The sequence below is a fragment of the Carassius auratus genome, unplaced genomic scaffold (genome assembly GCF_003368295.1).
Source record: "Carassius auratus strain Wakin unplaced genomic scaffold, ASM336829v1 scaf_tig00007853, whole genome shotgun sequence".
In the NCBI taxonomy this organism is placed as follows: domain Eukaryota; kingdom Metazoa; phylum Chordata; class Actinopteri; order Cypriniformes; family Cyprinidae; genus Carassius; species Carassius auratus.
In genome coordinates, this window is record NW_020523881.1 from 533,713 (window position 1) to 547,942 (window position 14,230).

Genomic DNA, 14,230 nt, shown 5'->3' on the forward strand with positions numbered 1-14,230 from the left:
CACTAGCCTGACTACGTCAGACTTCCTACTTCCGCTCAATTTCATTTAGCTTCTGTACTCGAAGCAAAGTGAAGTAGCAGAGTCTGGTATTACCAGGCTACACAAACACATCCACACTAATAAATTAATCCACCTCTTTTCTTATTTTTTTGGTATTTGTGTTCAAGAAAAATGACAACCCTTAAACAGAATCACATATTGATCAATGTCTCACAGCGACTCCTGCATACACCACGTCCTCCTCCACTTGAGCTTTCTATAATAAAACACAAACACGTTCATGTCACATACTGTAGATGTGTTTATTGAAGTATTACTGACCATTTATAAAAAGACTAAACACATAAATGTTTCTGATCTTGTGCTGTTGTGTGTGTGATTATGCATTACACACACGTTTACACTCATACAAAATAATAGAGAAATAATAGAGGCACACAATATACAGTCAAAAATTCACTTACTGATTTCTGTGCTTTTCTTTTGTAGAATGTCGGATCAGCATAAGTGATCTCTTCCTCATGAGCCTCAACTGTTTCACAATGATAGAAACAAAACACACAGTTAAATGATGTTGGAGCATTATTGTTGCATTTTTATGAAATAATACAATAAATTATAATCAATACTTTTCTACATGGTTTTAATGTTGATGACAGGTATTTGTACAGTTGTATCAGCAGTGGGTAACACTTGCCTTTTTGGTCTGTTTTTCTGTGTATCTTGCAGAAGCAGCACACCACGACTACGATCAACAACAATATAACAGCAGCAGCAGAGATTGAAAGTATATAAATTATGGGTTGGCCCTTATCTGTAATGAACAAAATGAGCCATTAGTCCAACTAAACCTGTCCTTCTAATCTACAACAAAATGCAACTAACTCAGATTGTATAAATAATTTATACATTTTATTTCATGATTTACTAATTGACTTATTCTTTGAACATTTTGAACCTAAATTAAATAATGTGCTTCTTGTGGTAACAGTTAATTAATAACTAGCTTAATCCAAGTCAAAAATATAATTTAAAGTGACTGAATAAACCTGTTAATGAATTAGGTTAGTCGAAGTCATTTTTCTGTGTTAGATCAAGTCAACATAATATATCCTTGAAACATTTGCAGCCGAACCATTTTTTTTTTTTTTCAGTGTTCATTTCAGATGTCAGGTTCAGGTTAAGACCGTCAGTTCAGATCCGATTTTGTTCAAATTTGTGCATATCAGATTGTCGTCCAATCATATATTGCAAGTATGAAATGACAAAAAAGCTAAAATCATATTGTATGGAGATAAAAAAAAATGTATAATTCTAAATAAATAGATCATGATAGATAACAATATTCAGTGAAATGTGGTGTTTCACGAGTTCACCCTTACATCTATTCTGTTAGCAAATAATAAGCATATTTTGGCATGCTGTCCTGGGGAAAGGCTCCAAGCCGGGAATATAGCCCGAACCCAAAGAACTCCCCCTGTCCCAAATGTGGAATAAAAATAGATTAGGAGTGAGGAGTTGGGGTGGAAGCGCAATGCCAGAAAATTGTGGCAGGACAGAGGTAAGTAGAGTGCATTTATATACACGTATTGTGCTAGTTAAGATGGTTTGCTTAACGAGTTGCCAAATTGGTTGACTATCTGATCTCGCTCGTCGACCTTGTAATAAAACATAATTTATCTGATTGTCCATGCAATTGTGGATTGTCAGCATCTTGACACAATAAATTTTTCACAATTCACAAATGTGGACAGCAATTCAAACATGCCCAGAAAGCCATTCATAAATGCACAGTAAGAAATTGACAAATGCATGTAGAGATCTATAAAGGTATAGGACGCGTTTCACAATTGAATTCCAGGTACAGTTTTGGTTTTGACAAAAAGATCTTTGCAAATATTCTTTTATTTGCAAATCTCATTTTATGCATTTGTACATTTAATGCATGTTGGTGAAACACTTTTTTTTTTGTGGATTTCATTTTATTTGTCAATAAGTTTCATTTTTTTGTTAATCTCTTTACATTTATTTGTGGATCATAATCTATTTATTAGGAATTATGCCACAATTCTATCTTCATAATATTGACACAGTTATATTCAGTTTGTTTTAGTTATCATGGACTTTTAGTTTGCTTTCACTATAGTGTTTATTTTCCCGCCACTCCTTGGTTGTCATGGTTTCTGTCATTATTAGTTCATTTGTGTCAGCTGTGTTTCATTAATTACCTTGGTTGAGTTCCTATTTATGTTGTATCTTTTTTGTCACCTATTTTCTGGTCACTGTTGCATGAAGGGTGTTTTGCTTCTGTCTGTTAGAACAGTACTATTAAACTTTGAGTTTTGGAATTTAATTAATTGTCTTCATCTGTATTCCTGCATTCATCCATGGCCGGACCTCTAAATGAATACAATTTTGTAACCTACACTGAGGTGTTTTGCCATCTAGCCATCGCTAGTTCCTTTGATGACAAAACCCTGAAGGCATTGTTCTGGTTTGGAGATTATTACCATCCTGTTGACCTTCCAGACACCTTTGGTCTTGACTGGAGGGATGCCATCATTAAGTGAAGAGGTCTGTGCTGACTCCACAGTGAGTCTGACCAGGGGTGTCCATGACATCAGCAGGTGAGACCATAGTGAATGCGGACCATGAGGAATGATTGACTGACTGGATAACAGAGGCATTGACTCTCACCCGATACCTTTTTCATCAATGCTTCTAGAGCGCAGTAAAAACTCTATGGACTATGATTTAGTAACTTCATCATCCTACATGGACTGTGTGACACTTACTGTTTTTGTGCCAAGATTCGTATTGCCACCATCACCACAAAGCTCAGCTAGTCCTCCAAAAATGGAGAAAGGCAACTGGGCTGATTTTGTTTTAAGACCTGGCAAGCTGTCACTGTCTACCCGTTCTAGTTGTTTAGCCAAGTGTATAGTGCAAATGCAGATATGGGTCACTTTTAAAAGATGTAAGCTGGTTATCAAAGTTCACAAATTGGAAATGTGCATCAAGAGGTAAATGTAAAATATGGTCTATAGTGTGCCACCCCAGGATTTTTACTTGCCCCGTGGCCATCCATTCTGTAGCAGGTGAGATCAGAGCCTGTTGTTAAGATAGCTGCTGACCGCTTGTATTACATAGAACTTGTAAATATGATCTAAAATAAAATTGAACAACTTTGTTGCACATTTATTTGACCTTAAATCAATTAATTGGCAAAAGCTATCACTCCACCACCTGCTTGACCTCATTAAAGACAGTCATTTGGTGTTGTACTAACATGAATGAATGAAACCGACAGTTGCCGTCAATTTGTCCAAATTAAGGAACCATTGTACTACAACACTGAAAACCCTAATAAGTTGACTGAACTAAATTTATTGAGTAAACTTGTTGCCTCAATTTAATTGATCAATGGAGTCTCCCAAAACTTACATATTTAAGTTCATTTAACTTGACGGTTTTGTAGACTACCTAAATCCCTCAGAGGTTTAAATGTTGATACATGATTCATTTGAAGTCACCATTGTGGTGGAAAGTGTTTGGTTTAGTTGGGATCTCGGTCCAGTTACTTCTTGTGTTAATTTGTCTCTTGCTGCTGTTTTTGTGGTGAAAAAAGACAAATTTAAATGAGCTCAGGTGTTATTTGATGTTTTTTGTTGATGAGAAAGTTATCACATAATACGTATTTGAGATCATAAAACAATTTTTGTGTGATATTTTTAACAGGCACCAGGAGTAAAATACTTATTTTAAAGATGGACGAAATGAATGTGTTTGAAATAATTTGAGTAAAAGAATCAATTAAGTACTCACAAACACAGACTTCTAGATGTAGCATATGCATCACAATAATGGTGACAAACAAAAGAGCTCCATAGCACAAACTCATCCTTATTTTACAGCCTTTTTTGTTCTGATTGTCACCATTGATGTGATGCATATCCAAAATCTTGATGTCTGTTTGTGACGACATGATCGGTTTTCTAAAAGTATGACATTGTTTTATCTAAAAAGTTTATATCCATAAAAGTATATCCATAGTTGCAGTAATACATTTTATTTGACTATAATTAGTCACCATTACAAGAAAGATATGTGTATGTTAGATCTCAACTCTCTTTGCCACAGTAACAGTGTTTTACAACACACAAGTTACAGCAGCAAGAGACAAGCTAACACCAACAAAGAGCTGATAACACCTGAGCTCTTTTAAACTTCATCTTTCTTCGCCACACAAACAGCATTTTAAAATATACTGTTATAGCAGCAAGAGACAAGCTAACATAAGAAGTATCTGGACCAAGATCCCAACTAAACCAAACATTTTCCACCACAATGGTGACTTCAAATGAATCAAGTATGCACATTTAAACCTCTGTTAATTCTCAATAAGAGCTTCTCTAGATGTCTGACAGAAATAAAGTCACAGAACCTTGTAAGGAGGATATGTGAACATCTATATCGGATGTACAGAAGACATAAAAAACATTAAAAAAAGACGTCATAAAAACTTTCTCTCCTCAGTGGATGTCTTTTCAATGTCTGCAAAGACATAAAAAGACTTTTTTTTTTTTTTTACAGTGCAGTATAGGGTTTACTGTATTTTCATAAATATTGTGACAGTTTGTCAAAAGGTCAAAGTTTAAATATGCTGTTATTTGTTTTACTTCAGTGTGCTGTCAAAAATAAGAACATCATTTTCAGTTAAATTTACATGTTGAGTTAACTTAAATATATAAGTACACTTGAAATTAGTACCAAGTTAAGTGAACATAATTGTTTAAGTACATTAAATAAGCATCAAGTTTGATGAACTGAGTGATTTAAGTACAATCTACAAAACCGTCAAGTTAAATAAACTTAAATATGTAAGTTTTGGGAGACTCCATTACTCAATTAAATTGAGGCAACGAGTTTACTCAATCAATTTAGTTCAGTCAACTTATTAGGGTTTTCAGTGTACAGTCTACAAAACCGTCAAGTTAAATAAACTTAAATATGTAAGTTTTGAAGGACTCCATTACTCAATTAAATTGAGGCAATGAGTTTACTCAATCAATTTAGTTCATTCAACTTATTAGGGTTTTCGATCTAACGAGTTAAGCAGTAACTTTAGCTGCCATGTTCTTTCACTCAAAGGAAAACGATTGGGCCACTTCATCAAATACTTAAGCTGTCGTTTCAATAATCATCTCAAAATCACGTACCACAAGGATTTTAATTAACATATTTCACCAGTAGAAATCATGCAAAACAACTTTATATCTACAAAATTTTAGTTACCGAACACAAAGAAAAACTTCCTCTTGAATTGTAGTTCAGCAACCAAACAGACCAAAAGGATGAATTTTGTAACCCACCAATCAGTGCTTTTGTTCTCTTGTTGCTAGGCAGAATTTCTCCCATGGCCAATCACATTAAAGTAAGAACAGAGTGACGTTGAGTTTTTCGAAAGGATTACTCATGATTTTGAGCTCACAACACTTGAAATCTAAAGTTTATGCATTTTTAAGGTAAATTAGTTAAATTAACTCATATTTTTAAGTGACAGGGCCAAAATGCAAAATTTTAAGTAATGTTTAGTCAACATTACTTGATTTTTTAAGTCAAGGCAACATTAGGGTTTACAGTGAAGCATTGAACCGTTAGCTTTAATGGAAACTGGCCCCAGTTTAACCCTCTCAGACTCAAATTAAGTTTTAGTAACTTAGAGACTTTAGTAACCTTTAGTAAAGTTTTTAGTACTCCAGATACATAAAATATGTATCTGGAGTAATAAGGTTTTTAGTTACCTTACTGTTGCAAATCTGCAACGCCTGCCTTGAGAGAGCTAAGAAAAATAAAGCAAATATCGTTTCTGAAGTACCTGGACATGGCTGACAATGTTCACAGATGTCCAGATGTGTGGTCTGGTTTCTGATGGGATTGTTGGTCACACAGCTGTAGCTGTTTTTCTCCTGATATTCCACCTCCAGAGGTAGAGAGAGACTGATGCTGAGATCAGACACACTGATGCTGGACAATAAACTGTTTCCTTTGTACCAAGAGAGAGTCACATCACCCACATTCACCACTGAACACAGGAATGAACATGATGATGAAGAGGAGGATGAAGATGATGATGAATGTTGTGAAGAGATGTTGCTGATGACAGGAACTGGAAGATGAGCTGAGAAGAGATAGAGAACATAAATCTGATGGCACAAGCTGACAGGTAGTTAATGCAGCCTACTAAAAATCACATAATTTACTGCACAGCACAAACTTTTTTTTTTTTTTTTTTTTTGAGCTGAGCTGATTCTGGAGCTTATATGATTTCTGGCATATGAATGGTCTGGTTCAGACTGGGTCACTATAAAAAGTCTCGCAGTGAAATCGTGAGATACGGAAATGGGTTTTCTTTATTATAAAACGCAGTCTGTATTTATCAGTTCCTAAGTGAAACAACCATACAGACAACAAAACCATAAAGAATATCATAAAATTCATTATGACGCTTCATTTTCTATGAAGAATAGCTGTTATATTATATAATAGTTTGCTGTTTGTATTTAGGATGCATAAATGCTAAATTGAAATACATTCAATTAAATTAGCCTTAAAAAGACAAAAATCTATTTTGTAATAGCGATGTATAGCTAAAAGTGCAGCAACAGAAGAAACACCTACACAACAGACAGAGTTAATTCTACATAAGTCTTCACTCACCAAAGACTGTAAGATTGAATGTGTTGAGCAGAGTATTTCTTGTGCTGCTGCTGATATTATAAAGTCCAGAGTGATTGGTTCTGGTGTTAGTGATGATCAGAGATCCAGTCTGATCCAGCTTCAGTCTGTCTCTGAATCTCCCATCAGCACTATCATTATAAAATGTGCTCTTTTTGTTCTTTATGTTGATTTCAGCAATGAGGATTCCTCCAAACCTCCACTCGATCTCATCATTCGTCTGTACATCAGTCACATTTAGAGAGACAGAATCTCCCTCCGTCACTGACACTGACTGCACTGCATCAACACCAAACAATCCTGAAGGACAAACACAAACACTTTCTCAGAGAAAGACTTTTGACATACATTAATAAAATATACATTGTTGAAATATATCGTTGCTATAATACCATTTGAAAAATTGATATTATTAACATTAATAATAACAAATTTTACTATGGGGATTTTATAAATGTTATATATTCTAGCAACAAAAAAAAAAAATATATATATGTGAAATGTATTTATCACTATAGAAAAATGGCAGCTTTCTGAACAGCAGCATGAACAGAAATGAATTTGAATATTAGTATATTAGTATAATATACACAGAACTGAAGCCTAATAGTAAAATGGTCAAACTTACCAGCCAGACTCCATGAGCACAAACAGAAGAACAGAAACGTGTCAATCATCTCCTTTAGGATTTGACAGAACAGTCTTTAATGATTAGTGACAGAAGAGCTGAAGAGGAGTGAGCTGCTGATCTGGAAATGGTTTCGAGAAACTCTCAGTCAGTATAAGATCCTCTATAAGCACCTCCCTCACAGACTGAACATGACTTCTTAAATCTGGACTGTTTATTACTGACAAAAGAATGAAGCAAACTACTTCTAAAGACATGACTTAAATATTCTCAATTTATATTACAGACGTCCTCTATAAACCTCTGAGCTCGTGTTTCTGAATAATAGCCTTGTAGACTCTGCACTGAATAGACATGTTCAACTGATATCTGACTGGAAGAAGTGTTTAGAAATGTTGTCCAACTGGAAACAAGGAACAGCAAACAATGAAAAGTAATAATACACAATACTTTAATACATAAAAGACACATTAAAATAACAACTTTCTGCTTCCTATGAGTAGCTATTACAGTCTTCGCTTTCCTTATCACAGACAAGTAAATAATGTATATAAATTAATTTTACATTTAGTAACCAGAAACATGTACACACTGATGAAATATGATTACAGTAAAAGTACAAGTACTTGAGCATCCCGTCCACAACATAAGTGTGGAAGTTTTTTTTCTCTAAATAAATTATAATCTGTTCATGTCAGTAAATAAATCAAACATTGCATGTAAATCTAAAAATCATGCAGCGTAATAAAGAAGTGGTCAATTTTATGTACAATTAATTAAAATTTATGATAAAATAAAATGGAGCTATCAGTTTACGAGGGTTATCCTGTTAAAATAACAGGGTTTTTTTTTTTTAGATCTAAAGCAACAAAAACCAAAAAAAAAGGGGTCACAATCTAATTTCCTTCTCAGGTAACCGGGTATGAAACCTGAAACATTCTCTTTCAAGGGAAATCCATCCATATTAAAGCAGTCAAATCTGACAAATGTGGACTGTGAGGACCATGACACTAGCACAAACATCTAAAGGCACACCCTTCCAAGTGGAGTTGCCTTTGACACCTTTGACAACCTGCACACCTCATAGACCAAAAAATTGCATCTGTGATCCGAGAAATTGTTTAAATATGTACAATATGTATACAAATCATATGTATATATACATACAGAAATTATATGACCAATGTAATATGATCACATATAACATCAGGATTTAATGGTTTTAACAAAAGCCACCAACAGAAGGTGACCAGAGTTGGGAAGTACAGGTGCCAAAGAGTAAAAGTCCTGCCATATTTTTGTTCCACCCATGAACTCATCAGCCGATTTCATCAGAGGAGGAACCAAGTCATTCCTTCCAAGTCACAAACGAGTCTTGAGTCAAATCCCAAGTCCTCGAAGAGTTAAAGTTAATGAGATAATTAAGTGACTAATTAAATGATGATTGTGCATTAATGATTAACATCTGCTGTTCTTGAGAATTACAGAGGATCAGATGTGGATGTTTTATTGGTTAAAAAGATGCCACCATCATGGAGATCAGTGTTTGGTTTAATTGTGCTCTTGACCCTTGACTAGTTGTGCTAGATCTTTCTCTGTAGCTCTGCATGGGTTGTTGTGGAGAAGACAGAACTGTGATAGTGATGGGATTTATGGCTCTTTGAGGGGATCCGGATCTTCACGATCCGTTCCTTTCAAAGAGCCGTTCAAAAGAACGGCTCTTTTGGCTCTTTTTAAATATTTAGTCAGTTTTAAGAAGCCAGCTTGGGGGCATCTCAGTTTATCCTGGAAATAATCACTGGGAGGAATGATGAGGTGAGATTTGTAGTCAAATAATTAAAACTCAGATATGACACACCAATACTTATGTTATTCATACAATACCTACTCACAAATAAACATCAAAAACAAAGCTGGCTGCAATTAATTTCTGTGCAAAACAGCTTTTACTACAAACACTTCCACACAAGAACATTGTTATCACATCACACAAGAACATTTTGATAGAAAACAAAAAAATATTTAAAGTAGATAAAATTAGAATAAATAAAATGGAAATGTCTACATACTACATACTATTACTACTGTAAACTTTGCAAATAGGACATCAGCCCCTTCAAGTCAATGAACAATAAGTGGGCTGCAATGAATGTCTGTGCAAAACAGCTTTTAGTGAAACATTTCTATACAAGAACAGTATCACAAAAGAACATTTTAATGTTTTTAAAAGAACAAGTTTTAAATGAACACAAAATTCAATGTAAATAAATACATAGCAGTTCCTTACTTTATGGCTTTTTCTGCCTCTCTTTTTTTATTTAAATTTAATATCATCACGCTGGGTGCGCCCCTCCCCCTATAACTGTTCTGTCTCGCGGAGGAGCTTATTTGAGTGCATCTGTGTGAAACACGCATAGCGAAAATGAACGACAGAAAGAACGGCTCCCCTCCAGCGCGACTCGGCTCCCATCGTTCATGTTTATGAGCCGTTCAAAAGAATCGGTTCGTTCGCGAACGTCACAACTCTAAACTGTAACATATGAAGAACATATAGTAACAAAGAGCTGGTTTAACTATCTCTCAAATGTTTTTGTTTTCTTTCTTATCACATGTCTAGGCTTTGAATAATTCCAGTGAAACTACAGCATACACACAAAAAAAGCATTGCTCTAATGTTTACAGGATATTGATTTTTGTTTTATTGTAACACATATAAAAGTTCGGACTCCAGTGCATTTTAGACACACACACAGATATCAAGAACCAGCATATGAATCTCTACAATGGTTACAATCAACAAAATGCTTCATGATGCAATACATGAATTACTCCCATAATGCACTGCAGTATGAATAATAATTCTCACCACTGTTGAGGATCACATGATACATGTTCATGGCTAAATGCCCAATTCCAAAACGTTTTTTTGTCCTTAATATTGAAGCGTTATATGGTGGCATTTGCATAATGAGATTTCTCTCTTTTTTGTGAAAGTGACATACAGTTAAGTGTGGTGCCTGTACTCAGAATTTGTATTCAACCCATCCAAAGTGCACAGACAGAGCAGTGAATACACGGCAATTCTCTCTAACAACTAAGCCATGAACTCTTCTCATATAAGCAAGATCATACAGTCATCAAAAAGCATAAGTCACCTGTTAGATCAAGAGTTGTATCAGCATTGCACAAATGTTTGCTGCAAAACAATAATTCAACTGTTAAGAAGCAATTTTTTAAACTCTGCTTAAAGGCTCAAGATATCAACTGAAGCAAATACTCACCACAATTATGGTGGCAAAGTTTTTTTTTTTTTTTTTTTCAATTGATTTCATCCAAGGCTGTGCTTAAAGTCAGTTGTAGTTCTTGTGTTTCTCTTTTCTTCAGTGATGTTGATTGTAAACAGCAGGTGTTTATCACTAATGCATCTTCATTTAATTAGTCACTTAATTATCTCATTAACTTTAACTCTTTGAGGACTTGAGATTTGACTCAAGACTCGTTTGTGACTTGGAAGGAATGACTTGGTTCCTCCTCTGGTGAAATCGTCTGGTGAGTTCATGGGTGGAACAAAAATATGGCAGGACTTTTACTCTTTGGCCCCTGGACTTCCCACCTCTGGTATGACTTTGTCTCCGCCAAAAGAAAGGAACAAAAGAAACCTGACGTTCTTTTACATTGAAATTCAAGAAGCCAATCAGGGCTGGCTCTACAAATTGTACCTTAACCTTTAAAAGAAACGGTACATATATGTACCTTTTAATGTTTGGGAACATATATGTACCTCATATATGTACCTGAGGTCCAATAATAAGCCCTATGGGGTACGTTAGTTTAGATTGTACCTTGGGGGACAGAAATGGACTCCATCTGTACCCTTATTTCTGACAATGTAACAATTAGGAATCCCAGTAACAATTATTGATCGCTTTCACTATCAAGGATATATAATAACAGGCTCATTTAAAATGCAACAATAATAAATAAAGAGGAAAATAAACTTTGAGAGGGGGCAATGCCAAAGCAAACTAATTGTATAAAACTAACCTAATAAATAAATCAATAAAAACCTTCCTCCCAGCACCCTCTATGCTAAATAAACCAGGAGAAAATGAATAAAACAAAAAGACACCCACCTCCCTCCCATGCTCAGGAAGAGATAGCCAGACTTAAAAACAAATCACAATTTGACTAATTCACTTAACTTAACATTTACAACAAATGTCTGGTGAACTGGTTCTTTGACAATCATCACTCAATAGACAACAACACTAACAGCAATATAAGCCATGAGAGCAGGAAACCGTGCACTCGCACACATCAGCTGAAATAGGATTATTCACTCATTCAGAAACATTAAATAATTTATATTTATATTTATATTGACTTATGTGTCCTCTCTAGAAGCTTGCATTCCACAAGTGAACAGTGCACTGAAGTGTCATCACAAAGAGGCACATAATCACTTTCACAATCTTTTACTAGAACTATAACTCATGACCATCTCAATCTGAGCTAGCTTCAAGAAACAGCTAAAACATCTCTTCTTGACCTTCTAATACTACACTCTCCATTCTATTTCTATTTCTATTCTACCTACCTACTTATTTTATTTTTATTTATTATAAAAAGACCCACTAACACTTGAGTATTCATTTTCTATTCTCTTGATTTGCTTTCTTTTATTCTTTTTAAAAACCTTGCTACTAATACTGCATCAGACTAAAGGAGACTTATCACAGAACTTGCATATTATTGCTCTTTTTTTGGTTTTGATTGCTTCTGTTGTCCTCAATTGTAAGTCACTTTGGATAAAAGTGTCTGTGAAATTAGTAAATGTAAATGCAAAGATTGTGAAATGTAATATAAACACCACTAATGTGTACATTAACTATCTTTCTGCAGTAAAGTTAACATTTGAAAAAAAATGTCTCTTTATTACTCAAATAAATTTTCGTGATTATTGATCCCAGTCATTCAAGAAAATCTATATTTAATTAATCAGTGTTTGATGCTGATGTTTTTTCTTCTCTTCTTCTGCTGAAGACTGGATCTGAATTCATAAACCAGCACAGCAACACCGGCCACGCCCACCAGAACAGAGAGAGCCAATCGGATCACAGCTTCAGTAAAACCACAGCAGTGACAGGCTTATGAGAGAAGAAATGAACAACAATAAAATAGAAATATTAACCAATTTAGTTTGTGATAATAGTAGTGTTGTTAATGTACCTGGACATGGCTGACAATGTTCAGTGATGTTGAGATGTGTGGTCTGGTTTCTGATGGGATTGTTGGTCACACAGCTGTAGCTGTTGTTATCCTGATATTCCACCTCCAGAGGTAGAGAGAGACTGATGCTGAGATCAGACACACTGATGCTGGACAATAAACTGTTTCCTTTGTACCAGGAGAGAGTCACATCACCCACATTCACCACTGAACACAGGAATGAACATGATGATGAAGAGGAGGATGAAGATGATGATGAATGTTGTGAAGAGATGTTGCTGATGACAGGAACTTGCAGACGGGCTGAAAATATTAGGGAGTTAGACAATAAATCAGTATGAGAGTTGTGATATTTGTTACATTTATATTTAAAATGAAATTAAAGTGTTAATTAATGACTACATTAAATGATAAAGCTGATTTTATAGATCTCTATTAGAGTATCCTTAGTAACTGTGATAGTGATTATTGTCAAAATATTTATATCTATGAAACAGGGTAAGTAATTCTCTACTCACCAAAGACTGTAAGATTGAATGTGTTGAGCAGAGTATTTCTTGTGCTGCTGCTGATATTATAAAGTCCAGAGTGATTGGTTCTGGTGTTAGTGATGATCAGAGATCCAGTCTGATCCAGCTTCAGTCTGTCTCTGAATCTCCCATCAGCACTATCATTATAAAATGTGCTCTTTTTGTTCTTTATGTTGATTTCAGCAATGAGGATTCCTCCAAACCTCCACTCGATCTCATCATTCGTCTGTACATCAGTCACATTTAGAGAGACAGAATCTCCCTCCGTCACTGACACTGACTGCACTGCATCAACACCAAACAATCCTGAAGGACAAACACAAACACTTTCTCAGAGAAATAATGGAATTGTAGTTATTTTAAACTATTTAACAATGTTTCCCTGCAAGACAGCTGTTCTGCAGTGACTTCAGTGTAGGCTACATTTCAGGATTTTGCAATAAATTAAACCTTTCATTTGACTGGATGAGAAAAACGGTAACTTACAGAACGACAGCAAAACACACATGAATCGGAGTATATTAATCTGATAAAACTTGAAAACATTACAAGAAAAATAAATGATGAAAACGATAAGGAACACGATGATGTACTGTATGTGGACAAGTGATAATATACACAGAACTTAAGCCTAATAGTAAAGTAGTCAAACTTACCAGCCAGACTCCATGAGCACAAACAGAAGAACAGAAATGTGTCAATCATTTCCTTTAGGATTTGACAGAACCGTTTCTAATATCAGTCTTTAACGATTAAAAGGTCTCATGTAAAACTAACACAACAGAAGTAGACAATGTTTTAGTGACAGAAGAGCTGAAGAGGAGTGTGCTGCTGCTCTGTAAGAGTTTAGTGAAACTCCTCTATTAGCACCTTCCTTCAGACAATAGCCGCATTTCCACTGTCGGGCCAGTGCGAGCCAGGGCTTAAAGCGGGCCGGGCGGGGCTCATAGCCCCGGGCCAGTAGCACGAGGCCAGAATTGCGCAGGGTTTCCACAGTGGGAGCTTGAAGCACCGCTGCACGTCACTAAAACACGCCCTTTACACGCCTCTCAGAACAACGTCATGCAACCTCATTATTTCACCAACAAAGAGAAGTTATCAGAAA

The 14,230-nt window shown here is 35.3% G+C and overlaps 1 protein-coding gene across 1 annotated transcript; it reads right to left on the reverse strand.

Annotated features, from left to right (window-relative positions):
- Positions 1-105: 105 nt before the first annotated feature.
- LOC113071674 (uncharacterized) lies at positions 106-13,918 on the reverse strand. The gene is made up of 7 exons (XM_026244967.1): positions 13,782-13,918; positions 13,114-13,431; positions 6,936-7,038; positions 6,078-6,181; positions 698-814; positions 465-532; positions 106-256 (listed from the first exon to the last, which is right to left on the reverse strand). The coding sequence occupies exons 1-7, from the start codon at positions 13,828-13,830 to the stop codon at positions 203-205; spliced, it is 813 nt and encodes a 270-aa protein (XP_026100752.1). The 5' UTR covers positions 13,831-13,918; the 3' UTR covers positions 106-202.
- Positions 13,919-14,230: the final 312 nt, after the last annotated feature.

Coding starts and splice junctions, on each gene's coding strand:
- LOC113071674 (XM_026244967.1), bottom strand. CDS start 13,830: ATGATTGACACATTTCTGTTCTTCTGTTTGTGCTCATGGAGTCTGGCT. Junction 7,039..13,113: donor ATTCAATCTTACAGTCTTTG/GTGAGTAGAGAA, acceptor TTTGTCCTTCAG/GATTGTTTGGTGTTGATGCA. Junction 257..464: donor AAAGAAAAGCACAGAAATCA/GTAAGTGAATTT, acceptor GTTTTATTATAG/AAAGCTCAAGTGGAGGAGGA.